This window comes from Pezoporus occidentalis, unplaced genomic scaffold (assembly GCF_034315485.1).
Source record: "Pezoporus occidentalis ecotype Australia unplaced genomic scaffold, CSIRO_AGI_Poc_V1 ctg19, whole genome shotgun sequence".
Taxonomy (NCBI): domain Eukaryota; kingdom Metazoa; phylum Chordata; class Aves; order Psittaciformes; family Psittacidae; genus Pezoporus; species Pezoporus occidentalis.
The window spans coordinates 7,264,594-7,291,824 of NW_026913748.1; the positions used below are offsets into that span (position 1 = coordinate 7,264,594).

The 27,231-nt window shown below is 45.5% G+C and overlaps 1 protein-coding gene across 1 annotated transcript in view; it reads right to left on the reverse strand.

Moving 5' to 3' along the window:
- CACNA2D4 (calcium voltage-gated channel auxiliary subunit alpha2delta 4) overlaps window positions 1–23,914 on the reverse strand; it is a 128,513-nt gene extending 104,599 nt beyond the window's left edge. The window contains exons 1-10 of the mRNA XM_062616599.1: window positions 23,560–23,914; window positions 18,249–18,330; window positions 10,567–10,683; window positions 9,005–9,064; window positions 7,290–7,452; window positions 4,962–5,093; window positions 3,937–3,997; window positions 3,179–3,329; window positions 1,577–1,651; window positions 257–346 (exon numbers count right to left, since the gene is read on the reverse strand). Of these exons, the coding sequence (XP_062472583.1) occupies window positions 257–346; window positions 1,577–1,651; window positions 3,179–3,329; window positions 3,937–3,997; window positions 4,962–5,093; window positions 7,290–7,452; window positions 9,005–9,064; window positions 10,567–10,683; window positions 18,249–18,330; window positions 23,560–23,666 (1,038 nt within the window). The 5' untranslated portion in view covers window positions 23,667–23,914. The remainder of the gene's footprint in view (window positions 1–256; window positions 347–1,576; window positions 1,652–3,178; window positions 3,330–3,936; window positions 3,998–4,961; window positions 5,094–7,289; window positions 7,453–9,004; window positions 9,065–10,566; window positions 10,684–18,248; window positions 18,331–23,559) is intronic.
- Between the last annotated feature and the right edge of the window lie 3,317 nt (window positions 23,915–27,231).

Consider the following 27,231-nt stretch of genomic DNA (forward strand, 5'->3'; position numbering starts at 1 on the left):
ATTAAGGAAGCACTCAGGAGGCTGCAGCCTTGAAGAGATCGGCAGCCTCAAGGCACCACGCACAAACTGGCACCTCCAAATTACGGGGTCACCCCTGCACACTGCCCATCACGAAGTTAGGGACTGTGAGATCAGCTTATGCCAGCGGCCCCCCTGCCTCACCTTGAAGGATGTGCTAAGTCATAAGATGCAGAGGAGAAAGTAGGGGTGGGCAGGGACACTTGTGCCCAATGCATGGAGCAGCACTGACTCTTACCTCCCTCAGTATTTTGAAGGACTCTGTCAAAGCCTTGTTCACAGTGCCAACTCCTTTTGCCTGCAGTTCATCCACCAGCTGCTTGAAGTGCTGGCAAGAAGAGAGTGAAAAAGACAGCAATGAGTTGCAGGCAGGGTGTTTCCTTCAGCAGAGGGAGGAAAGGGTAACGTGGAAAAACCTGTGCTTTGGGCTCCTGATCCTTCACCACTGCTGGATGTGCAGTGCAGCACTGTGATGGGTGGAGGTGGGAAAGTCAAGTGACGGTTCCACTGGCAGTGCCATCATGTTGCACCATTGCCCAAGCAGCCAGAGCAGGACTGCATTTCACAGTCTATGTGCTGCAGACTATGGGTGGTCGATAAAACATCATGCAAGGGACAAAACTGCTAGAAATCAGACTTTCCTTTGCCTATCCCTTCAGGAAAACAAACAAACAAAGCAAAACATTCCTGTGCATGCAAGAGCGACAGGACTGGGGAAAAAGAAAAAAGAAAAAAATAAATCAGTGCTCATCCACTACTTAAGAGGCATTGATCTGGCTGTAAATGAAACCCTCAGAGAGTGCTCTCTGCAACATAGCATCCAAAATGCTTGGGGATCCTTTGGGAAATGCTGCAGGAAACATCACCCTCTGGAGTCATACTCAGACTCAGGACTAAGCTGGGAAAGAAATCTGGAGAGAAATCAGGTTGTTGAAGACATGGAAGGATGTGATATATCTGTGGTATTAGTATAAAGATAAGGGAATTGAAGAAAACCAAACAGTAAGAAATGCTGAAGATACAAGTCAGCCCAGAGGGCGATGGAGCAGCTGGGTACAGGCTGAGGCCTCCTGGATAAGAGCAACAAACCCCCCCATCAGAGAAAGCTTGCTGGCAGTCCAGCCTGGCAAAGGATCAGGCCAGGTTGAGAACACATTCACCAGAAAAGGGCTGATTTTTCTCTTTTGAGGGCTGAGGATGTGGGGTTTCAAAGGTGGAGACACTTTTCCCTCTGCAAGCTGTTCTTCCACAGCAGTCTGGGCTGGGTCCAGCAAGCTCTGGCAGTAGTGCTGGTGCATCCCTTGTGACACGGGGAAGCTGGTTGCTGCTGGTTAGCTAGCCAGCTGACCCCATGTTACAGTGGCTTTGTGTAAGCAAAGGTGAACCACAGAGCCAGCACACACCACTGAACTGGTGCTTGTTTCTGAAATGCAACCCCACATGTTTCTGGGAAATGGTTGTTTTCCCCCTGGAGATTCATGTCACAGCATCTTAATCTCTTGTACTTCTTACATTAAGAGAGCTACGTGAATAACACAGATAGGAGCCTGGTACTCACCTCTCTGTTATCTCTGTCTGCTTGGACCAGGATACCCTTAAAACAGGGTTCAATAAAATGAACATAATCATTATACTGCAAAGAGAAAGTGAAAAGAAAGGGGTTGTAATTGGAGAAAACTGGGTTCATGTCCTGGGTGGATGTTCAGAAAACAGTATGGAACATTATGCCATTTTATACACATTTCCCTTAAGAATCATTTGCAGTGATTATGCAAAATGTAATTTTGACAAATCTCAATCTGTTTGAATAATGCATTAATTATGGTGCTTTACTGAGTTCTATCTGGACATATCTCCACATACAAAATTGCTTTTTTTCCACTCACACTGTAGACATTTCTTCCACGCTCTATTAGCTTATGCCTTTGGCCTTGCTTCTAGCACTATTTGCACATATTTTTGACTTCCGGAGACTTTGCGAGTCCCCTGTCAAACTTTGCAGGTCATTTTGTATCCTAATGTCTGATGCCTCTCGTGCATAGCTGAATAACAACATACCAAATTACCACATATCCACCAAATTGTGATAATTAGTGGGGTGTATTCTTCTAGCCTGATACATATGTGAGGTAAAACATGCCAGTATAAACCTTTCACTGCAAGGTTCAGAAGAGCATCATTCCTAAAAGCATGGCTAAGAGGCTGCTAATGCTCAAGCTTAGGAGCTTAGGTCAAGCTATAATGTGTCTGAGCCGGTAGGTTGTTGGTGTGGGTACAGTAAAGGAATATATATATTATATGCTCTTTCTGGGATTGTTTTGATGAACAGATGATATTTCAAACTCTAATGGCTTGCCTCCATTTTTCTGCCAACACTGTTCACTCTTACAACTATCCAGCCATATAAAGACAGATCTTTACTGGAGTTTCTAAGTAACTTGCACAATAACAAGCTATTGACAGAAACTAGACTTTGTATCTCAGTGACTGTGCCCTGGCAAGCTTTTATAGAAAGGAGCCCAGGGAAAGAGGTGGTTGAATTAGCTTTTAAAATTAGGAGACAGGCAGCTGCTTGGCTTTAACGTGGCACCAAACCTCCTGTTCTTGGCCTGGATCATGGAAAAGCTTTGCTTTCTGTGATAGTAGTGCTGGTTCTCTATGGGTAACCAGCATATCCTCAACCTGTCCAGGGCTTAAAAAGGGAGATAGTAACACTGAAGCAACCTGACCAGACTCCATGCAGACCTGCGCAGGTTGAACTAGATTCTGACACATGAAAAGGCATATGCTGGTAATTTTCTAGCCTGGAAAGATTATCCTGAGGCTGGAGCCCAACACAGTATTACGCTATGCTATGCTAGGTGAATTTATTAGCTCTAGTGTCATTCTACACCACTTTACCTGCTGCACTCACATCCCTAAGTAAGCAAAAATATGCAGCTGACATCCTCCAGGGCGGGGCAGGGGGATGATGATTTAGCAGCCACCCTGCTGACCACATGAAGCCAGCTTCCCAAAGGTAATTGGTTTTAATCCACCATCCAACATAGGTACTAAGTGCTGTAGTTACCCCGCTGTAATGCCTATAGTTGCTAAGGGGACTGAAAAAGCTGGTATAAGGCACAAGGAAGACAACTTAATGAAAATGGGACATACTTACTGCAATGATGTTGACAAAGTCATTTTCTCCCAGCGTATCTAATATGGTGGTAATGGTGTGTTTGGCAATGGTCATCCTCAGGCCCTTCATGCTCCCACTGACGTCCACAATGATGACGATGTCCTTGGGAGAGGTGGCCGCTTGGATGTACCTTTTATAAAAGAAGAATACAAGGAAGCAGGGTGAGTGTACAAAGAGGAGGAATGCTGAGCGTGCTGCTGTTGCGTGATGCTAGAGGCAGCAAAATGAGTGTCACAAACAGCTATTCAGCAGGGTCAGGCTGGGCATCCAATGGGTCCCTTCCTACCAACATGCCTCTCCCACCAGCCCCAGCATCTCACTTCCCACATTGGCAAGTGCTGGGCCTGCTGCAGATGTGTGTCCACAAACAGCTAACAGTGACAATTGCTAAAGCCTCCCTTAGCCATGCTGAACAGACTGAGTAAACACTTCACATCTCTGGAGTCTGAACAGCCCCATCCCTCCAATCACAGAATTATAAGAAGGATGGGACAGAGGAAGGACAAACCAGTGGCAATATTCATGTGGCACATGTTAGATGCCATAAGGCAAGCTGGAACTGACAGGTGGTAAAGCTTCCTAACCTGCCACTGCCTTCATTTATGTAGCCCTCATCTCTTGCAGAAGCCGCATGGGGCAGTAGCTGCTGATCAGGAACTCACCAAGGTGTCACTTTGGAAAAGAGGGGGAAAGGAAGACTGAAAGATGCTTTGACTAAGTCTCTCCAAAACTCTTACCAGCCACGATTCCTGCAGTCAAAGGAGATGACTCCATTCTCGTCTGGTAACCACTTTATTCCTGAGGGGAGCAACAAAAGGAGCAATAAACACACACAGGCAGGCAGGCATCTGCTCCCCACTCCCCAGGGAACTTCCACTGTTCACTGCTGAGACACAGCTACCTCATGGGCATACAAGTCTGGCCAGCAATAGCAGTGGCTACAAAAACAAGCAGAGCTACATAGATACCTATTTAAAAAGGTACCTAGATACAGTTTTTTTCATTATGGGGAGCAGCTGCATTTAGTTTGAGCTTTTTGCCACTTTGATGTAGTTTTCAACATCTTTTTCTCCCCAACAGTGGTTGAGAGCATATAAACACAGGAACAGTAACAGGGACATGTCCCCTATTTCCTGCTCTGCTCACAGTCATCCCTACTTTTCCCTTCCACAACACGTGACAGGTCACAGAAGAAGGGCATGCAGCCATCTGATGAAGGGGCCAGCAGGCCAGGCTACAGCTGTGGAGGATCCTGTGGGCTCCTTCAAGCACAGAACTTCCTCTCTTGCTCCATGACCTTATATGCAGCTCTCAGCTCATGTGTGGATAACAAGTCAGACTGGCAGCGGCATCTGCCACATGTGGATGGAGAGGGGCTGTGGCTGCTATTAAAAACCACAGGGAAGCATGAAGCAGGGAACCCTCCTGCAGCATCCGCACCCCACCTGAGAGATGGGTGCTGCCATGGTGTTTTGTGAGCTTTTTGGAGCACCTGTAAGCAGCCTTCTCCAGGATTTCAAGGGCATCATGCTTGGGGGGCTGGTCCATGTAGGAAAAAGGGGGTCATGCCTACCATGGACACTATTCCTTCCTCCTAAGTGTCAGCAGCCCATGCACTCAGTATTTTTCTCACTGCACCCTGCCCATCATGGGGTCATGCTGCCCTCAACCTTCCCAGATTGAGCTCTTCCATGGCACAGACCTTGTCCTGCAAGACTATTGCATTGCACTGAAAGAGCAAAGCTGATCTCTGCTCTTTTACCTGGGTAGAGCCTAAAGAATCCAGTGGAGCTGCCAAAGTACTGCCAGGTCAGCGTGGGATCCCTTTCAAAGTTGTCCACAAAAATAGGATTCAGGGCTTCTGACATGTAAACACCATTCAGGATGTCCGGGTCTGTGATGAAAGAATAGAAAATAGGGAAAAAAAGTGCAAAAGAGGATAGGTGACCCACCACCTCCAATGGAGGAGAGAGATGAGAACAAAAGCAACCCCAGGAGCTGTGCAGCCTTGTCCAAAACTTTGACGATGGAAAAGGAACTGGATACATCATCCAGTAAATCCTGGAGGCCAGGTCACCACTGGCCGCTACAAGTGATCCTGGTCATACACTATTATCCCTGTTTCTGGTTCCATCCTTCTCTGCCCTTGGGCATTACACCTGGTTGGAAGAGGGCTCTGAGAAGCCCAGAAAACCAGCACCGCACTGAGCACAACGGGCCACACCACACAGGCAGGGCTCAGGAGTGTTTATGTTAGTTGTAACTGCCTAAGACAGAGGAGCTCTAGGATTTCATGCCATTTCTCTCTCTTCTTTTTGCCAACAATTCTTTTGTCTCCTCCTCTTTCTTTTACAAAGCCTGAGCTGTCCTCTCTTGCCCCTGATCTCATCAGAATCAATAGCAAGTTGCAGGCTTGCAAGAATTCGTAAGAGACAATGTGTATTTGGTGTCTGTGTTGACTCATTGCCTCAGGAGACCAAAGAGAGCAGCAGCAATAGAAACAGGGAATTATGAAACTAGTTATTGTAGGATTAGATGTATTAATGTTGAAAGGGAAGGGGCTTTGGCCTACCACTTCCTGTTAGTCACTTTACTAATGGCAGTTTTGGTCAAAATAGGGTAAAATTGAACTGTGACTCCTCCAGGGATGAGGCCAGAGGAACTCATGCATGAAGGGAGCCAGAAGAGCTGTGGAGAGCCAGGCTTGCTGCAATTTGCAAAAGAGGGAGTGAGTACAGCCAAGCACTGGTCCCAGCATGAGCCACGGGTATCAAATGGCTCCATCTCCTTCTCCTCTATCTCCTCCTCCTCCATCTCCTGCTCATTCTCCAGCCATAGCAGTTGGATGGTTTGTGTCAAGCTTTAGAGGCAAGAAATCAGCTAGCTGAGCAGCGCCTCTCTCCTGTCTCTGACAGCATCCATTTGGCCACCTTTTCCTGTGTGCTGCTCTAGGCAGCAGCCTACTTCGTGTAGCTGCCCACAGCCAACTCTGCTGGTAGCTCTATTGTGAGCAAGATTTTAGTGCCTGGTGCTGTCAGACCAGATGGAACTAATTGAAAATCATGGGAGAAATAGAACTCCCTCTATTGTCCCTCTAAATAATGTAACAGTTGTGAGCACAGTCACCAGCACCTACCCTGTCTGGTCCTGAAGATTGTAAATGAGAGAAGTAATGGCAGCTTTTTTTCTTGCTAAAATGTACACAAGGGGAAAAGCTGATGGGGAGGCAGGGAAGGAGCCAGTTCAGGCAGCTTCAAGTGGTGGCCAAAAGGAGCAGTAAACTCAGAACGATCACAACTGGTGCCTCATCCCGCAGATTTGGCAGTGTGCTGACCAGCCTGGAGATGGAGTGGTTTCTGGTGCATAGCCAGAGTGGAAGATGTGCAGGAGGAGAGGACACACTCTGGGCACAGATGAGGCTGTATAAGCCTCAGTGCCTTCCTGGCCTTCTGCAGCTGCTAAAGTGCCAAAGGCTCTCTGAGAAAAATAACCCAGAATAGTCATGTCCTTCTAACAGTTGTTCATTATCCTGCCCATGGCAGGGGGGTTAGAACTAAATGATCTTTAAGGTCCCTTCCAACCCAAACCATTTTGTGACTCTACGATTCTACCTTCGGTCCCTATGGATATGCTCATTAGGAGTTAAAAGTGTCTGTGTGAGCTGTTAGTGCCCCATAATACAAAGGTACTTGGGATCTAAAATCTCATTTAAAATCAGTGAGATCCTCAACACCTGAAGACCTTGATAGATCTGATCCTTTGTATGGAGTGACGATTGCCAGTAAATTCACATCACTGTGTTTCATAGCATCTTTGTGTGCATAGATGAACCCTAGGAGACTATACTGCCTGCCTAGGATGGAGAACTGTCCATAATCAGAGGTCTTTCAAGAGCAGATTATACCTAAGCCCTGTCACAGTGACAAGCTACAGCACAGGCATAGACATGCCTTGGGACAATATCTTTCCAGCCCTGTTTTCTTTTCTGTCAGTTGTGGGTTTTTTTTTAATATCCCCATCTTTTCTTTCAGTATTATTACTGGTTGTTTCCACAGTAACCTACTAGTAGTGAGAAAGTAGAGGCCATTACCTTTGTTGTAGACGTTGGTGGGGAGCTGGATATCACTGTAGGTTGTGTTCACCAGCAGATTATTGAAATGCTCATTTGGCTCCAAAATGAATTCATCTCCAAGCTCTACATAATTGTCATTTTCATCCTTATCATTAATCAGGAGAGAGTTGTAGTAATCAAACTGTTGATGATGACAATGGAAGAGAGAAAGGCAACAAGAGAGAATAAGACAGACTATCACCAGGTACTGCCTGAAAAAAAACTCAAAACCTCTTTAAAAGGTGAAGTGACACCTGAAGAATTTGGGCTTCAAATAGGATCATGATGCGCAGCAAACAACAGCCATTACCAACCGAAAATTGTCAAGCTGCACAAATGATGGTTTCTGGCCAGTTTCTCACTGTCAGGTGCCCATATGACTGAAAGCATGGTCATAACCAGCAGAAAAAGAGCCACCTGAGAGGAAAGGGACAGAGTGGTGGACTCCTGTGGTCCCTCACAGGTATTTAAGTGACTAGCCAGAGAGATGGAGTGTCTCACTGGGTCTGCCTCCCAGGTTTGCTACAGGGCATGCCAAAATCCAGACCTTACTTGTCCTGTCTCTGCAGCTGTCATTTACTAGAGCGAGCTGTTGATGTTCATCTATCCAGGATTATCCCCTCACTCTATCACTCTAAGCAGCAGGCGCACATAAATAGTGAAGGATAGAGTGAAGGTGATCAAAGATAATGGAGTTTTCCCCCTGTGAAGCCACTGGTGATTTAGCACCTACAGCCATTTTAGTATCCTCAGGACACTCTTCACCCTTGATAATAGATGTTTTGAAGATGTTTTTGTTGACTTTATCCAAGGGCAGAGGTTATTTAAGGCTTTATGTTCAAGCTAACGGTACTCAGCCAGTGTGAATGATGTGTGGGAATACAGTCAAGTACTTCAACTCACCCATGACCCTTACTGTGAATGCAGCTAACCCAACTAGCATGACTGTAATGGGATTCTTAAATAAAGAGGTGAAGATGGCAGCTAGCTTGATTTCAAGAACCATTTTCACTCCCACCTTTTCCCAGCATGGAGACATGTACTTGCAGCGATAGCCTGTACTTCTGCTAAGCACTCTGTGCTTGCACTGAGGACAGCGGACATTCTTTAGCAGAGTTTTCACTCCAGTTCCCTTCAACAACAATAATCCCATAGCTTGGCTACAACAGCTATTAACAGAAAGCCAATTAACCAAACAGCTTGGGCAACACCAAGCTTTCACTTAAGGGGAGTCCTACCAAGTGGGTGTCTGCAGGGTAGAGAAAAGATGATGGGAGCTGTTGAGAAAGATAGTGAGAAACTCAGCTCATTGGGATTAGCAGTTTGCTGTGGGTATTTGTAACAGCATCCACCTCATCACTCATACACACTCAATTTTTAGTTCGTTTTCCAGTCAAGTAACTGACAAAGCTCCAGCTAATTTGCAACAACGCATCATATAGTGACAACGTTGGTGTGCAGAAATGTAATGCCAATAACATCACACAACCCAACGTCTTCACAGATCCTTCCCCTTCCAGCACCGAAGGGACTAATCTCCTTGGTGTTACTAGGTTTGGGATCTGCCAAGGGAGTCTCTTACACTACCTTCTAGACAACCCGAGTGCCCTGAAGACAAGGAAACTCCTAACCTGTTCAGGAACCTGAGGTGGCTGATGCGTGTCATATTTTGTCACTGACTAAGATAAACTTACCTCCAGTGAGGAGTTGTACTCGTGGTTCAGATCTGCATCTTCTGCTGCTTCCACCAACCTCTAATGCAAGCACATGGAAAGAAAGATGAGGGAGTGCAGTAAAAAACCCTCCATAAGCTCTTCCAGCTGTATCAGCCATTCAGACAGGTAGTGAAAAGACACGCAACTGCCCCCTTTACCACAACACAGAGTCACAGGGCTATAAACTTCCCTCCTACCCTCCTTTTCTGCTGACCTGTCATTCTGTGCTGCAACTTTACATCTTGGAAGGTATATTCACAGCTATTTACTGCCAAGTATATTCACACCTACTTACTCCAGAGTCCCCACTAAACCCCTGAACAGTCTTAGATATCACAGGACATATACAAACAGGAACATGTTGATTCAGAGAATGAACAGCCAGAGATTTAATTTCATTTTCCATGAACCCTTCCAAAAAGCCATGGGAAAGGCATGGCAGACCCAGCCTGATGTCAGTATCTTGTCAGAAGAAAAGGCCTTGTGGGAGTCTCAATATTGGTATATTATTACTGAGACAAAGACCATGACTTGATTTCATAAAGGACTCAGTGATGGTGTGGCCATTTATAAGCTCTTACCATTTATGGAAGACAAAATAATCAACTAGCATTCTCCACTGTGATGCTTCAGGGCACTAATTCTCAATTGGTGCAGACTGGGAAGGAATCCAGCTACACACACACATGTTTTCAGAGCTGCACAATCAGCGATAGTCTCAGCAAAACTACTTTTTGCTCCTTCACAAAGGATAAGGAAATCCAAACACTGGAAAAGTCTGGATATGAATTTAATGTTATGGGCCAAAGCTCTGGGTCTAAATATGCCCACATTTCACTTTGGGATTCAAATGATGTGTTTCTGGATGACTTTTCCACATTAGATGCCTTTAACAGTCAAGGCTCTGTGACTACAGAAATATGCTTTTCATAGTGGGTAAATATAAGGGAATATGATAGATCCTTAGATGCAAGAGGCAAGAGGGGCCATAATGATTACTCGCTCTGATCTCCAACACAGCAACAGCTAAAGACCTCTTGCCACCTCCTCGACACTTCCCCATGTACACAGCTGGAAATCCAAGCACTTTCCTTGCAGCTTCTGTTCAGGGGCTGCAGAAATTTCCCTTGAGCCACACACACAGCTGAAACAAGCTACCAGTCTTCAATGGCCGGACTGCATCATGCAAGGATGGCTTTTCTCTTGCGAGAGGTGTTTTTTTGCTCTATAAACAGCTTTTTTTCTCCTGGAAGAGTATTCATTCCCTCATATTTATTCCTAGACTTTGTTTGTATCTCATTTCCTACTTTGGGCTGAGGGAGAAGCCAGCATTCCCTTGTCTGAACGCCCACATCCTCCCACCAGTGTCTACTTAAAGCTCAGAGAGAGGAGCCAGCTGCATCAGCAGGCATTTTGTTAGGCAAGGAAGTCCTCATGCAACCTCTGTGCCCACACACTCCTGGTACAGGCAGGAAGCTTTGTGTCTACTGCTCTGGGGCTGACAGGAGAGGATTTCCTTTCTTTAGCCCTGGTGGTCCTACCTCAACGGCTTCGACCTTCCTGCGGAGCATGCTTTCCATCTGCTCTGAGAACTTCTTCACCAGCTCCAAGCCATCCACCTCTTTGATCTTCAGCGTTGGCTCCACATCTTTGTACTTCTACCCAAGGGAAAGCAGAAAACCCTGCTGAGCAGGAGGCTCATAAGGAGAGGGGTGAATCTGTTATTGTTAGCTAGGTATTATTATTTTTGGTGAAGAAAGATGTGTTGAAAGAACCAGTCTGATTTATCACACCCCACACCCCCCTTTGTATTTCCCCCCCTTTTCAGGGTGTGTGCAGATCACTGGCCGTAACACAAAGCATTTTGACTAAGTAAAGGCAACTGATCCAATTGTGAGCTTGTAACTGTTGAAAACAGCAATGTACCTGAAGCTATTAGTGACTACAAAGGAGAGAGAAGCAGAAGAGGCTTTTGAAAACCAAAAATACACATTGTGCTTACGTCCATAATAACATTATGTACATCACATACCTGAAATTTACTTAAGGCAGAGAGAAGGGCAAGGAACTGTATACTGTCATTATATTGCCTCCTACACCATACGTGCTCTGGGTCACTAGTGGGAGAGATGTCATGCTAGTGTAATAACTTGTCCTCCCACAGTGCCATCCTATCTGTAGGGTAACTTATCAGGTCTGCAGCAAGAAGGGTCTGCTCAGGCTTAGGTGGGAAACTGCTAAGAAAGGTCAGTGAGACAGTTATGATACTTATTCAGCATGCATGACACACTTTGAGCCAAGAGCACCACAGAGGTGATTCCTTGAAACTAGGAATTACAAGTGTAACTATGTACTGTTGCCTCCACTGCGAGAGATGCCGTAATAAGAAGGATCTGGGTCTGACAGCCTTAGAGGTAATCAGTTTCTTCTGACCATGTTTTGTAGAATCTAGGCATTAAAAACCTGACAGTACTCCCAAACTGGATAACTGTAATCTGCCTCCCTGAATCTCCCAAGACTGGATACAGTGGCCTTTATTTCCCTTTAAAAAAGAAAAATAAATCCCAAACCTAACAAAGATAGGCAGAAATGAAGAGTAAAACAACCTGCAAAAGGACACAATATGGTTAACTTATTTCACAAAAGCCAGAGCCTTTTCCCCCAGCAATGTGGAAGCATGAAGGCAACAGAGACTGAATTTCCCCCATCCCTCATCATCATTTCTCTCTGCAGTGTATACACGTTCCCACCATCTACATGCTGTATTAACACCACAGCATCAATCTCAGCCAGGGCTGGACTTCTTGTGCTGGAAAAAAATGAGGTGGTGAAAGGGTAAGGGGATGTCAGGACTTTAGAGGCACTTTGGAGTTAGAAGAAAGGGGATGGTGACAACTTCGGATGTCTTTAGGGTGGGTAGTAGAGCTCCTTTTGTTCAAGAAGCTCATTGACCATCTGGGAGGGAGGGCAGCTGAGCCCAGGCAGGGTAAGAAATGCCTTGAGGATGGGGCAGGCTGAGGACATCAGACAGAAATAGCAGCATCCAGCCTGCAGCAGGCATGGCAGAGAGGCTGCTTGCTCTGTCTGGCGTGATTAACAGCAAGGGTTTTACCGGATTAAATATGCCAGTCCTTGCATCCCCTCTGCTGTGGCTGAGTAGGCAGGACTGGCAGGGGAGGAGGTAGGGTTGAACATGAAGGTTAGCGTAACCATGATGCTGAAAGAGGGACGTGCAACAACAACCCCCCCGACCGAGGTCCCTGACTGCTGACAAGAGCACAGGACACATCCCAGCTGGTGCCTGTCCCATTTAGCTCTGTGTCATGGTTTCATTGTAAGGGAAGGGATCTTTGCCAGGCTAGGCTTTAATCAGGCCCTCCTCAGGGGGAGGAGGGTAATCTCTCCTGGGAAAGCTAGTGAAGGGGGGGGACCACACCAGCAAGGGCAAGCATGCACTTTACAAAGTGACCTGCCATCGGTTACTTTGGGTCATATCTTGAATGAAAAAGAACAGGGCTTTTCACCTCTCAATTATTGTTTAATGTGCTTTTGACACATTGACAAGTAGATGTTGACAAGGTAAAAGTAATCATGAGCAATCATGAGCAGTCTGATAATACTGTACACACGTCTCAGCCCTGAGAACTAGCCAGGAATGAGAAGACAGGAAAACAACCACCAAAAAGTTTTCTGCAAAGTTTCAGTTGGCTGCAAGGAATACACCTGGTTTGAACTTTTTTTTCCCCTACAGTCTAGCAAACAACTTTCTATCTGAATCACTGCCACTAAATTCTCCTGCTATTAATGAACATTCACTCCAAGACTTCTTAAAGGTGAGCAATGAAGTAGTACCTGTGACTTCAATATTGTTAGCAGACACCATATTTGAAAGTATGCATATGTCAATACAGGTGCTTGTAGCTGACCAAGATTAGCCTGCATAGAATAAGTTTAGGGTTCAAGTTATCAGATCATTATAATTTCCAGAACAGGAATTGTCTGTAGACTTAGGGAGAATTGGCTGAAAGGATCTGATGTTGAAAAGGGGCCAAAAAGTTCTGATCTAACAGAAAATCTTTTCATATTCATCTAGTAATTAGTATTCCCTTAAAATAGAAGGAGCAATTAATTAAGATTCTCCTGCTGCAGTGATGGGGGTGGTGACTTAAAACTGGAATATCCAGGACCCAGTATTCTAAGTTTTATCTGTGAACAGAGATATATCACCAAATATATTTTCTTGTTGCCACCTCCATGAAATTGAGCCCATTGGAGTACACAGTGTTGCATTACTCACTGCTAGTGAAACTATATTAAGAGTGTGAAAGACATCCCTTTCATCTCCACCCAGGAAAATGTCTTGACTGAACTTAACTTCTATTCTTCACCATGCAGTTATTTGTCGTGCTTTCTAGTAATTACATAGCTGGAGCAAACAGCCAAGTCGTGCTGTCCTTTCTCAGCCCTATCCAATGGGGCCGGCAATCATCACCTCATGTCCATAAGGAAGCAGGAGGCAATTCTCAGGAAACACTTATAATGCATCATTTACACAGTAGAAGAAAAAGTGAAGATTTGGGTCTGCTGAAGCTGATGGCGTTCCTGCCACTTGGAGGCAAGAACCACCATATCATCTTCTTGGCATGGCTGCCACTTTGATTGCAGCAGCAGGACTATCAGCAAACAGACCTCATAAGCCACAAGTTGCAGCTTTCTGTTCCTTGGCTCTGGGAGATGCTACTGTCTTCCCCCTACTCAGCCTTTCCCATTACCTCTCTCTTCCAGCTGTATTGCTCTCAGCTGTTCTAGACTCTGGTCAACATTCTAACACAGACCCATCATCTTAGAGCCAGGTTTAGTTATGCAAGCTTATCACAGAATCATCGAATGGTTTGGGCTGGAAGGGACCTTAAAGATCATCTGTTCCAACCTCTCTGCCATGGGCAGGGACACCTTCCACTAGACAGGGTTGCTCAAAGGCCCGTCCAGCCTGGCCTTGAACACTTCCAGGAAATGGAAGCATGTTCATAATGAAGAATTTCTCCCTAATATCTAATCTAAATCTCCCCTCTGTCAGTTTACAGCCATTCTCCCTTGTCTTCTCACTACTTGCCCTTGTAAAAAGTTCCTCTTCAACTTACCTTAACTTCTGCTGCATAATCATAGAATAGTTACGGTTGGAAAGGACCTTAAGATCATCTAGTTACAACCACCCTGAATACTTCAGCCATCAAACCAAAAATCACTCTTTGGCTTCTGCTACCTTGATGAGGTTTAATTTGAGGATATCCTTACTGCTTGGGATAGAGAAACACCTGGGGGGCTTTCTCAAAGCCTTCTGATCCAGGATGAAATCCTGCCTTTGTGGATTCAAGAGATGTCTACTGATTCACCAGGTCTCTTGGAACAATAAAGCCTGGCAAGAAATTGACTGTTTGGATTTGCAATGAGATATTAGAGTTCTTCTGGGAAAACAAACAAAAAACCCTAAAGAAAACCAAGCAAACTCAAAGCCACAAAAGGAAGTTTATGCTAAATATTAAGGAGAAGGTCTACATACAAAACATTCAGTAACTGAAAAATTATGGCTCTCAAAGCAACAATAAGTTAGTTACTTTGAGCCTATTAGGCACAAGGGAGCATGAAATAAAATATGAAAGGTGCTGTTTTCTCTCAGTTTGTATTTCCACAAAGGCAAAATGCCCATCAACTTAAGCAGAAAAGGTCTCTACACTGTGCCCCTCATTCCTCTGCTGGTCTGTGCATGCTCACATACACAGAGAAATAGTTAATGTGAAAGAGAGGCAATGGCCCAAAAAGAGGAAGGTGCCTGGAAAGCACGTTTGGTTTTCCAAACTTCAGGGCATTTGGCTCCCCTGTGCAGGCCTGCAGTCTGCACTACTCTAACGATCCACATAAAGTTACTTGTGGTCTGCCAAGGTGCATCTCATGGGGCATGAAAACATTGCTATTAGTAAAAGATCTGTATATGCCCTCCTGAAACCATCCTTCTGTAGCAGTGTGGGTGTTATGATCCAGGATCATCTGTTTTGAGATGCTGATTTGTGAGTAAGTGTCTAACCCAGGGCTTGCTATGGAAACAGAGGCTGAAAGAAGGACTGAAGTTGTGTGTGTTCCCTGGTCCTCCCCTATTTCCCCAGTCCCAGGAAAATAAGAGAATATCCCTGGACCATTTTTCTAGGCCCAGGGAAATAAGGGAAAATGAAAGAGCTCAAGAAGAGTGACTTCAAGCTTGAAAGGCAATCCTGAGCTGTTTAAACTGCTGAGGTTCGGGCAGTCCTGAGTTGTTTAAACTGCTGAGGTTAGGGCAGTCCTGAGCTGTTTAAACTGCTGAGGTTAGGGCAGGTGACCTGGTTTCAGCTGGGATAGTTAATTTTCTTCCTAGTTGCTGGTACAGCACTTTATTCTGGATTTAGTCTGAAAATAACACTGATAACACACTGATGTTTTAATTGTTGCTATGTAGTGCTTACCCTGATTGAGGACTTTCGAGTCTCTCATGCTCTGCCAGTGAGAAGGGACATGGGAAGCCTGGGGGAAGCAGACAGGACGCCTGCCCCAAACTAGCCAAAGGGGTACTCCATACCACAGCACATCATGCCCAGTATGTAAACCGGGGAGAGTTGTCTGATCACTGTTTGGGGATTGGCTGAGTATCAGTCAGCAGGTAGTGACCAATTATATTGTGCATCACTTGTGTTTATTAAGTTTTGATTTGTTTTGATTTTTTTCTGTTTTATGTCTTTCTTATTATTATAACCCTTTTTATTACTATTATATTGCACTTTATTTTAACTATTCTTATCTCAACCCATAGATTCTACATTCTCTTCATTTGCCTCCCCATGCCCCCCTGGCTGGGGAAGGGAAGGAGTGAGGGAGTGGTACAGTACTTAATTGCTGGCTGGGTCTAAACCACAACAGCAGGACAGGATGTGCATTTGGGAGATGGCTCTTCACTGGAGTGTTAACAAAGCAAGTCTGGATCGAGCTCATCTGTATCCCAGTGCTGGAAGTGGTGACAGTGGCTCACTGAAGGACACTTTCCATCTGAATCACGGGTGACAGCGTTCCATGCAGAGTATCCCCAGAGATTGTGCAAAACACAATCTGTCTGTGCTACATCCAGGCCCCAACACTTGCAAGAGCAAATGAGACACCTTCCCCTCTCCAAGAACAAAGCCATGTGGACAAGGACTGAGACAGGCAAGTGCAATTGTTTTATAAGGCTGTCAGACCACCAGGGAAATACAGCTCTGCCTTGCCTGCCCTTGACATGAATGCAAGATTGGATTTTGTAACATTCAGGTTTCTTTTTCATCAAAAATCAGTTTCCTTTGCTTCCAGTGAATTACACCAAAAGCTGATAAAGTTGAGAACTTTTGTTCAAGATCTGGTTGCCATGACTGTCATTTTCAGTGGTACTATACTAGAATCTACAGGTCTCATATAACCCATACCCCCAGAAGATCAAGATCCCAAGAGACAAGACAGTATGGACAGAGGGGGGTGAAACAATTGGATGCAACATTCCTAAAGGGTCAACAGCACAGCTGTCTTAACACCCACCCTAGTATCACATTTGCCATTGTTAACTTTCACAACACTGCTATTTTCAAGCTAAACCCTGTTTTTCTTGGTCCCACTGACCTTTGGACCTTAAGGAACATCAACTCCCTTAATCTCTTGGTAGAAATAGTCACACAAGCAGTACAAGTTGGCTATGTTTAAGCATACCTATATAGCATCAGATGCAGATGCCTATCAAATAATCCCAGTCTGAATCTTACACCCAGTGGAGTTCTGGCACCCACCAGAAATACCTGAGCATGTCACTTTGCCTCTGACAATTATCTCTTGGAGACCCCATGGAATAATGGGCAATGCAGACATCATCCAAACTGCTAAAAGCCAAACTTTTACCTGCATCTATACCCACCACAGCTGCCTCATGACTAGTGCATGAAGTACCTCTATTTGTGCTGACAGATTTTTAATGCACAGTGGCACATTCCTCCTAAAAAGGTCTGATGATCAGATCAGTATGGAGCTTTTTGGTGGATGCTGAAGGCCATACATGGCCAAGCCTACCAAGGGTGATATTCCTTTACTCCAGATAGAAAGCAGCACTGTGGACACAGGGAAAGAAGGGCTCAGAAGCAAGGCAAGGTAAATGACATCCAGATCCTTCCTTTTGCACTGAGATATGGGTGTTATTACTAATACGAGGACAGAAATCAGACACCTAGAAGGCCTAAGAGACAATGCAGGGTTTGTATTGAAGAGAATGGTCAGAGGAAGAGTAAAGAAAAGGAACTGGACAGTCCCATGGGGTGGAGAGGGGACTGCATCACTTCAGATGCACCCAGCAGCCACCAGGCCCCCTGTGCAGCACTTGAGACCTGTTGATCCATGCAGCCCTGCTGCCGCAGTGCAGAGCTCACCAAGCCTGGAAGAGGAGCAGCCATTCACCTCTGACTTCAGGAGTCAAAGTAACAGGACAGCTTCTCTACATCTGCAAATGGGACCTTTATTAAAGCCTCTGGGGCTACACCCTTTAATGCTGGTTTCAGGTACTGACACTGTTGTTTCCGTGCAACGGTGCCTGGTGTTTGGTGACCAGGCCAAGCAGAGCTCTGCACCTCTGGAAGATCGTGGCTTCGAGGGCAGCTGCCTCAGGGACCTTGTCCAAAGCAGAGTTTCAAGGGCAGAATTCAAAGAATTAAGTGACTGGTGGAAGACAGATGAAGAAAGCAGAAAGAAACAAGAGTGCCAGCTGGAGAGCTGCAGGAGGGGACAATGGGATGACCATGAACATGGGAGTGATGGGCAGGATAGGAACTGATAGGCACCTAGGAAAGGAGGAGCGAAGGGTCAGTACAAAAGGGCATAAATAATTATCAGAGGGGAAGCAAAATTAGTACTGTTAAAAAGTATTTCTTTTTAAAAAACAGGACTATTTAAGTGACATTCAGCCATAGCTAATGAAAACAGGAAGGGCATTAGATAGATGGATGCCCCTCTCCAGTTCACGGAGAATGGCCACAGGGCATCACTCTCTGCTTATGGATATGAACCTACGTGGGTTTTGAGAGTTAACTGGAGACCTGTGTGGCTTGCTTTCTTCCATCCCAGAGGAAAGCTTGGAGGGCTACATGGGGAGACAGTCCAAAGCAACTGAACCCTCACAGCTTTTGCCTACCTTCTGCAACAGGAGAGAGCCTGAATACTTAGTCACAATGGAGTACAGCTCCCCACCAAAGGCATCTGCCCAAGCCTTCACCCTAAAAAAATGAAAAAAGGATAGATCAGTGTTAATAAAAATCAGCAGAACTGCCTACTTCTTCAGACAGGGAAAGCTCAATTTTCCTGAGTATGAATCCTACCCTTATTTCTCTAAGCAACTACTGTGACAACAACAAAGCTTTCTCCCCATACTGCTAGCCAGACAAGGAGTAAGGCAGGCAGCAAGCATTGCTTTTGGACATTCTGTCTGGGACATTGGTCAGCGAGGAGAGACACTGAGTTCTGCCTGTCTCAGTCACTATTTTAACTGATCACCAAGTTTTGACTTAGTGAATTTGTCTCACATAACTTTAGAAGTACAAAACTTCTACATTTGGTCTTCAGCATCAGCTGTTTTCCTCTGTTGTTAGCAAAGTGATATGAATAGCTCTCTGCAGACACCTATTTGTCTTCACTGGTTGCAGACAGAGCCTGGGGTGAAGGGCTAGACACCTAATGTCAAGACTGCTGAAGAGAAATAAGTGCCAGACCTGAAAGAAGTTGTCAAGATTCACCCCTTGGATTCAGTTCCTAGAGCTTTGTGGAGCAGAGACCAACAAGCCAGACTAATTCACTGCTGTCAGTGGAGATACTACAGCTTGATAATGCCAGAGTAGATTATACACCTTGTCACTGTAAAACACTACTTACATTTCTGCCATCCTGTAAATAACTGACAATAGCAATACCACATGGAGTGCATAAGGATGTTGAAGACCAACCTGAACATCAAGCCATCCAAATCAAAATAGATGGCTCTCATTATTGACGAGCACTTCGTCAAAAATCTGTTACATGATTCACATTAAGCAGATCCACCTACATACAGTTCCTTCAACAAGGACTCACTTAGGAGAGATATATTCAATGGGATAAATAGCCTCCTCCACTTACCAGAATACACTACTTATTTATGGGGTGCAGAGTCTTAGCTACGGCTTCCAGTAGATTTCTTCCAGTCCTAAGCAGGCTTTATCATCAGGGTCTAATTTCTCAGTGCATCACACCATTTTCATAGCACAATAAAACACCAACAGAGATGAGCTCTGGAGTAAAGCCAGCGCAGCAATGGTGGAATAATCACAACAGCTAACTTCAGCCTGGGGAAGACTGTTTAGACTCTCCTCTTGCAAAAAGAGTAGTAGGCAGCTATAGGAATGATTTGAAACATACTTAAGGCTTCTGTGCTGAACTGCACCTCTTTCCACTGCCTATAAAAGCAGTATAAGAGGGTGGGTGTCTTTTTTAATCACTCCTCAATTAGCAATGAGGCATTAATTTCTAACCACTGAGTGTGCTCTAGCACCAGCTGAAGTCAATAAGAACAAGGCTTACCCATTCGTGTCATGTCGTCCCGTTCCCCCCCTTTCTTTTTAGCATTGTACTCTGCATCTTATTTTGACAGCCAGAGCTTTTGCCTCTTCATTTCATTCTTAAATACAAAAGAGTATATGGGTATTTGCTAGGACAGCAGGATTTATTGCCCCGTATCAGAATTATTCTAGCAAGCCTATAATAAAAGAGGAAACCATAACAGGCACCTTATGGGATGCTTTCCTGCTTGTTGTAGTAACTAACAGATTCCCTGAGGTATAAGGAGCTCTGAATCAACATTTAACTTGATGCCCATCTGCTGCTGATGGTTTTATAGCTTTTATGTATGAGATGTTTTGTGCTGATATTGACTAATATTCTTCAGTCTCCTCACCTTTTGCCGCAGAAGAAGAGAACCTGGACATGAAGTCTGGGATAGTAATTTTAGCAATGAAGTTTATCTTTACCCTATTTGCCTCCCCCAGAAATGAGGTGCATATGATCCTGGCCTTTCCGTTTTGTGTTGTGTTTGTGGCAGTGCGTGTGCCCCTGTTCCCCCCAGCCCTCATCATTTGTCAACCCATTAGGGTGGAAGAGTCTGTGATATATGTATATAAAATAGCAGAAAGATGCTATTACTGAAGTAAGAGGCCCACAATAAATACAAGCTTAGCAACAGTCAGTCACTAGAGAAGCCAGCCACACACACAGTTTCATGGAAGATCCCAGCCTTACTGCTCGTGGATCTGCGCATTGTGCAGTCTTTAAGTCCATCATGACTTGGGATTCTCTGCTTTCCTAAAAACAGGACAAGATAATGTTGGTTTTTAGCCTTTGAGAGCACTTTTAGCAGACAGAGGGCCAGAGGCGAGCAGCTTTGGAGGGCTGGTTGGAAAGTTAGGTGTCACAGAGGAATGGGAGGGCACAAAGGTCCCAAAGCCCCGTGTGACAGGGTTGAGGAGTGGGTAATTAAAAATATAGAGTGGCATTTTACAGAAGTTGAAAAGGAGGCAAATGGAGAGGTGGAAATATGCTGGCATTTACATATTTAAAAGACAATTATTTGCCAGGGAAGGGAGTAACCTCAGAGTACTGGGAAATCAAGGGCAGCCTGCTGAATTTAAATAGGCTTCCTTATTTTTTTTATAAACAAGTTAGAGAAAAAGTCAGTCTAAAATTCATCAGGTTGCAGAGAAATTTCATCTAAGGCTGCTAGCTCCATGAACTCAGGGAGAGATACATACAGGTGGTAGGGGCAGTCTAAAGAGGCCATACCAGGTTGACCTTCACCTCTCCCACCAGCATGTCCTTATGTTTATTGGTGTCCTAAGCAGCAAAGGCTGAGCAGCCAGTTCCACATCCTCACCATCCTCACTATCCTCACAGCTACAAGAACTCCTGACCGTGCCATGGCCAGCTGATGAGCAGAGCAGTGGCCAGGAGTAAAGAGGAGGTGGTTTATGTGCTGACCTTGAACCCCAGAAGCATTGCTAGTAATCGACTGAGTAGAGCTTTGCACACTGGAGTTAAAGCCAAGTGAGCTTCGAAAAGATGTGAATAAACTGGCAATGAACTGAACATGGTTCAACAAAGCCAGACGCGACTTGGGGAGCAGCACAGGCTGATTTAGCCTTATGTCACTTAACTGTGATTGAACCCAGCTGCATTTCAAAGTTTTTGGTTTTGTGTCCCTAGAATGTCCCTGCATAACCTATGAAGCAAGTCCATTTTCCACTGATTTACTTCCTTCGGTCCTCTGGCCAATGTGCTCTTCTACTGAAGTTTCATTGAAAGAGAGCAATTTTTATATTTTAGTTAAATTCAGGAGTGGATTTCAACCACCAGGGATTAATTCAGCTGTGGGTCTGATTTCAGTGCTAGGGGAGAAAAGCTTTTTTCTATTGTTTACTCTTCATTCTTGTACATGAATATGTTCCAAATTGTGCAAAGTGACGTAACTCTTTTCTCCGTGGTAAAGGACTATCACATTATAACCAAACATATCAGAAAAGGATTTGGTCAGAGATTGCCTGCCTGTAATCCCTGCACTTGTATTCAGTAGCAAAACCAGCATAAAGGTTGTCCAGGTTATTAATGCTGCAGATTTCAAGGCCAAAAGATATTTCCATGCAGTATTTACCCAGGGAATGGAAAGCTGAATTTTATTTTGCATGGTTTAAAATTATCAGAAGTTGGATTTTATTCTCTGTAACCTCTGTGTCCTTTTTGTGAGATGCAAATCAGAAGCACTTTGATGAGGAAGGGCTTGAAAGTGCAGCCAAGAATAAAATTGGTGGCAAAGTTTCCTGAGACCCTCCCCAGATAATGTCATTGCAGCTCCTGGTAATTGCCTGGGCTGTATAGGTGAGCACATCTGCAAAGGGTCTTATAGGCAATGACTGAATATAAAACATTTTCTCAGTCTCAGGAAAGGGATTGAGCTGCCTTTGGTTGGTTTATCAGACACGTCTGCCACTGAAAGTGGATGGCAGTGTTGTCTCCTCTCCAGACCAACCGGCTTTCCTGTGTGGACAGACTGATCCCAGCTCCAGAGAAGCTGCCCCCCAACAACTTTTACCAACTGTGGTGCTGACATTTTTAATCCTTAAAGGATTTAACTTGCCTAAATCAGCTTACAAGGTGAAGTTTTCATACACTGGGTTTGCTGAGAGCCCTTAGCCTCCTGGGGTGCTGTCAGGGCAGGCTGGTGGGGAGTTTTCCAGCAGTGACCGTGCTGGAGGAGCCGCTTATGCACACCAACACACACGTGCAGGAATGGGTGCCCTGCAAAACCACATCCAAAAAGGTGCATGAAGATGCCCTGCATGTGCACTAGTACCTGGACACAAATGCAGTGTGTGCCCCATCTCTGGAAATGTTCAAGGCCAGGCTGGATGGGGCTTTGGGCAACCTGGTCTAGTGGAAGGTGTCCTTGCCCATGGCAGGGGGTTTTGGAAATAGATGATCATAGAATCATAGAATCATACAGTCATAGATGATCTATAAAGTACCTTCCAACCCAAACCATGCTGTGCTTCTGTGCACAAAACATGGCTGTTTATGCTTTCTATTGCAGCTCATCCTTTTATTCCTATGCTCCAAAGCTCTGGGAAGGGCTATTACACGTTTTGTAATAAGGTGTAGCAGGAGTAAGGAAGAAAAGGTGCTATGGCCTCTTTCCTCTGTGTAGCCTCCATGACATCCCGTGACATCTGCCCACGTGAATAAACACATGTGTGTATTATCCAGGCTGCGTATGTGCACACAAAGGCTTTTTTTCGGCCATCAGTGTACCAGACCAACACAAGGGGTCAGAGCTGCAAAGCTTGTACTGCACGATCCATATCTAGTGTGTATCAGAGAGATGCATCTTCACTCTAACACCCCATGCGTATGCCTCCTGCAGCCAGGTCCTCACCACTGCTATACATCCCCGGGGTGTCCCTGTCACTGTCTGCTGGAATGGCTCTGCTAAACTGGGGAGCTGCTAAACTGGGGCTGCTTGCATCTGCCTCCATGGCTGAATCTCTCCAAATTGCACCCGTGGCGGGGTTTTATGAATATGTCTTTAAACTGGTTTTGCCTTCTGCCACCCAGTGCATTAAGCAATGCATTAATAAATGACAAATTGCTTAACTAAAGCAGATGAGTATCATTGCTCTGCTTGACGAACGGAAAAACAAGGCATTGCATCCACGCTAGAGCTGTGAACGGAATCTGTGGCTCCCATTCCCATGTCCTTTCCCAGAAGCCATCGCCACCATTGGAAGGAAACACAACTTCTCCTGAAGTGATGTGCTCCTTTGGAGGAGCCTGCACCTGCAGTGCTTGCACTCCCATCCTCCTGCCCATGCCCACACCATTGCCCACTCCACACCAGAAACACTGCACAACAGAGAGAAGGAAACACTTACGTCTCCAGCGGGATCTTCGTCTGGGCCCTGGCAGAGGGCAGGAGGCAGAAGAGCCAGAGTGTCATCCACAGGATGGCCCAGGGCCCCATCCTCCATGTGCTAACCATCAGCAAGAGGACTGGACAGCGGGATGTGGGGGTTCCCTGTCCTTCCTGCTGCCCCGCGGGGGATCCCACGCAGCCCCTGCCATGCTGCCACACTGGGTATCCTCAAGCTGCGGGGCCAAGCCCCAGGGTGACCCTGGCTGCCTCCGCCCTGGAAATGCCACTCCTGCTACCGGGTGCTGTCACGGTGTCTCTGATGCAGGGCAGGCGGCTATAAACCTGCAGGGACCCTCGTTGGTGGGCACCCGTGGGTGCGGTGCATCTCTGCGTCCTGAGGAGCGGCCATGTCGGGAGGGAGAATCCGTGCCGCGAGCTGCAGTAGCTACGTAATCCCCCACCAGCCCCTTAATCCCCTCACCAAGCAGCAGCAGCCACAGATTTAGAGAAGTGGAGTGGGATAAAATCACACGGGATTACTCTGATTCCTGAAGATGGGTTCGGCTTCTCCAGCCACAGGTCAGGCTGTGCCTGCTTTAAAAGGGGCACATCCACTCCCTCCCCCCCCACAAATAAACCCTGACCTCTGATCTGTGTCCAGCAAGGCCTCTTTGTCACACTGCAGGACGCTGACATGTTGCTCCAGCAGGTCACCCCAGCACCATCTCCTCCCCACTGGGGACCTGGGGTTGGGACCAGGAATGTGGGCTACATGGCAGACACCAGTCTGTTCATGCTGTGCTTCTGCTCGGTGCTGAGGCTTGCACAGGACCAGCTTGCACAAGAGAAAGGAGGAGAGGAGAAAGGAAAGAGGAGAGGGGAGATGAGAGAAAAGGAGGGAAAATGGGCAGCAGGAAGCAAAAACAGCATGGAAAATGCCTTTTTTAACTGATTGTCTCCTTATGTTAGTAAGTCTTTACTAATAGTTGAACCTCTCAGTTCGGGCAACATTCAACTGAGATTGCCACCCCCTCATTTGTCTGGAGACCAATGAATCAAAGGAGCCCGATGGCTGAGCTTGATGAAAAGCAGCAAGCAGCAAACTGCACACTCGGATGAGGGGCATGCTGCATAAGCTCATCACAGTCACGAGAAGTATGGATTATAAATAACTATAGATACAGCAGCTGAAAGATTATAAATTGCCTGTTGAACACCTTGACTCTATGGCTATGAATTAACCTGGTTATTAAAGTATCTTCCAATCATCTTCTGCACCTTTACAAACGGTGTATTTAATACAAAATGCAAAGCCATGCTCGATCATTAGGTTTCTCATAAGAATGTGGAGGGAGAAACCAGCTGTCAAAGCACTAAAATAAACAAAGGCATGTATTATAGATGTGCTACTGAGTGCAGCATTGGTGCTGCACATTAAATGGGATAATAGAAGTGGCAGAGGAAATACAGAGAAGGGAATAAAACTGTGAAATGTGTAATACAGGTTAAATTGTATGATGAAGAGGCTGAACGCCTGGGGTGAGCAATTAGGTAATTACAGGAATAATTCACCTTGGAATTGGATGGTTTAGGCATTTATTACAATCTTTAACTCCAGATTGAGTATCTTTTTGAAAGTTAGGATCTTCTTCAAGCAGATGTTGTGAGCCTGAAGGGCACACATTTCCAAGTTATGTACTTAGGTCTGTGCAAAGGGTTACATGGGGAGGTTGAAATGGTTCTTTCTCACCTTAAAATGTGTGAAAAGTCAATTTCCACACACACAAATGCTGTAGAGACAGTGCCTTCAGGGTACCACATGGCTGTATGGCAAATGCCATAGTCAGCATACGAAGGCAACAGGCAGAGCAGATCTGGATCTTAGTAATGCTTTTCTCAAATGGTAAAAATGTGCCATGGGAGATTGTGTCCCAGAAAGGGACACATACAGACCCAAACGGCCCCAGTGGGGATCCAGATGTGAGGACAGTGCAGAGAAATGTCTTCCCCCCAGATATGCTCATAGCAGATGAGGGGTGCAATGTGCTGACCGTAGGAATGGAAGCAGCTGTTTGCCCTTTCCCTGATGCTGGCTTCACACTACTGAGACCAGGGACCAGAGGGTTGGGCTGCTGACTCCCCCTTCCTCTGCAGCCTGAAGAGAATAGATTGCTCTTAGATGAGATGGGAAGAATGACCCTCAAGGTCTTATTTCTCTGTGTTTATCTGGATTAAAAGTGCGGGGTAGCATCCAAGGTGGCAGGCTTCCCTGTCTGGATGCTTCAAGGAAGAGATGATAAAAATTCATGTTCTGAAACAATCTGAAATGAGATCTGAAGGCAGGAGAATTAACATTTTAGATGGCATTTTCTCTCCACTTTGCAAGGAGCCATATCAAAGAGCTGCTGTGAGTTGATTTTTTGCAGGATCTTTTCACTAACCCTTCCAGCCACTGTGTCCTATTTGCAGCTGGGACTCAGTTTAATCCAGAGGGGTTCTGGCAAGAGCGCCTGTCTGGTTGCATTTGGAGAACCCTGAAACACTGATAGGCAAGGCAGTAACAACATGCTGAACTGGGAGATCCAAATCCCTTTATTTGGATTTATCCCATTTACTGGATATATCTCACTTAACCCCTTAATGATCTAAAGTGGCAAGGGAGTAAGATTTGAAGGTGAAATGAAAATTGCACAGAAAACTGAAACAGCCCAGGTGACTAGAGGACCCTTAACGGGATTAGTGTGCATCCAGTTACTTATGTAGAGCTCAGCCACCACAGAGTGTGAGCACAGCTGGAGCAAGGGGAGGAGATAAACGGCAGCAGGGTCTGGGTTGGGAAAAAGAGAATTAATCCTGTGAGAAAGAATGAAAGCAAACACATAACAGGGAGTGAGAATTCAAGGCTGCAAGAGATATGGGGTGAATGATTACAGCAAATTAGAGCTAAATTTGCAAAACCATAGGGCAATAAAAAAATGCCAGCATGATTTTGTGTTGTGTTCACAGGCAGAGGGAAGATTTACCAGCTCTTTTCATTTCTGGTTTGACTAGAACCTGAATTCAGTTTGGATTATCTTGTTATGAGAAAACACTGGCAAATGTCAAGACCAGCTAAAGAATGAATATCATCAAACCACTGGTATAAGCAATGTATGAGGAGAGTTTATTAAACAGTAGAAATCCTCATTTGTTTAATGTATTCATATGGTGACCTTTACCTGGAAATGCCTCAGAAGGCTAACACGTAGTCTTACAGCAGCATAAATATAAGGAGAATGGGGCAAAATGAAGAAAGGGGAATGCTAAACTGAGCATCAGAGAAAGCTGGTGAGAAAGATGTGCAGGGCATGGCACAGCCTCTTGTGGCAGTCTCTCTCCATGCAATACTGGTCAATCAGGCATTCTGCAGCAGCCAAGTGTCTCTGTTAGAAGTTGGCTGGAACAGGGGCTACAGTGACAACCTTGAACGCAGCAAGAGTATGCAGCTTTGTGGAGGTGAAGAGCAGATGCGACAGTGTCTCAGCCTCCTCAGGCATCAGGCTCATCATAATACTACTCCTTTTGCCAGGAGGTTGATCGGGCTGAAGCTGGTCATAGAGGCACTTCCCCATAGTAATGATTTCCCAGTTAGCTCATTTAGTGATGCAGGGGTGCTCCTCTTATTTTCTGGGTACTCTGGTGCAGTGTCTCA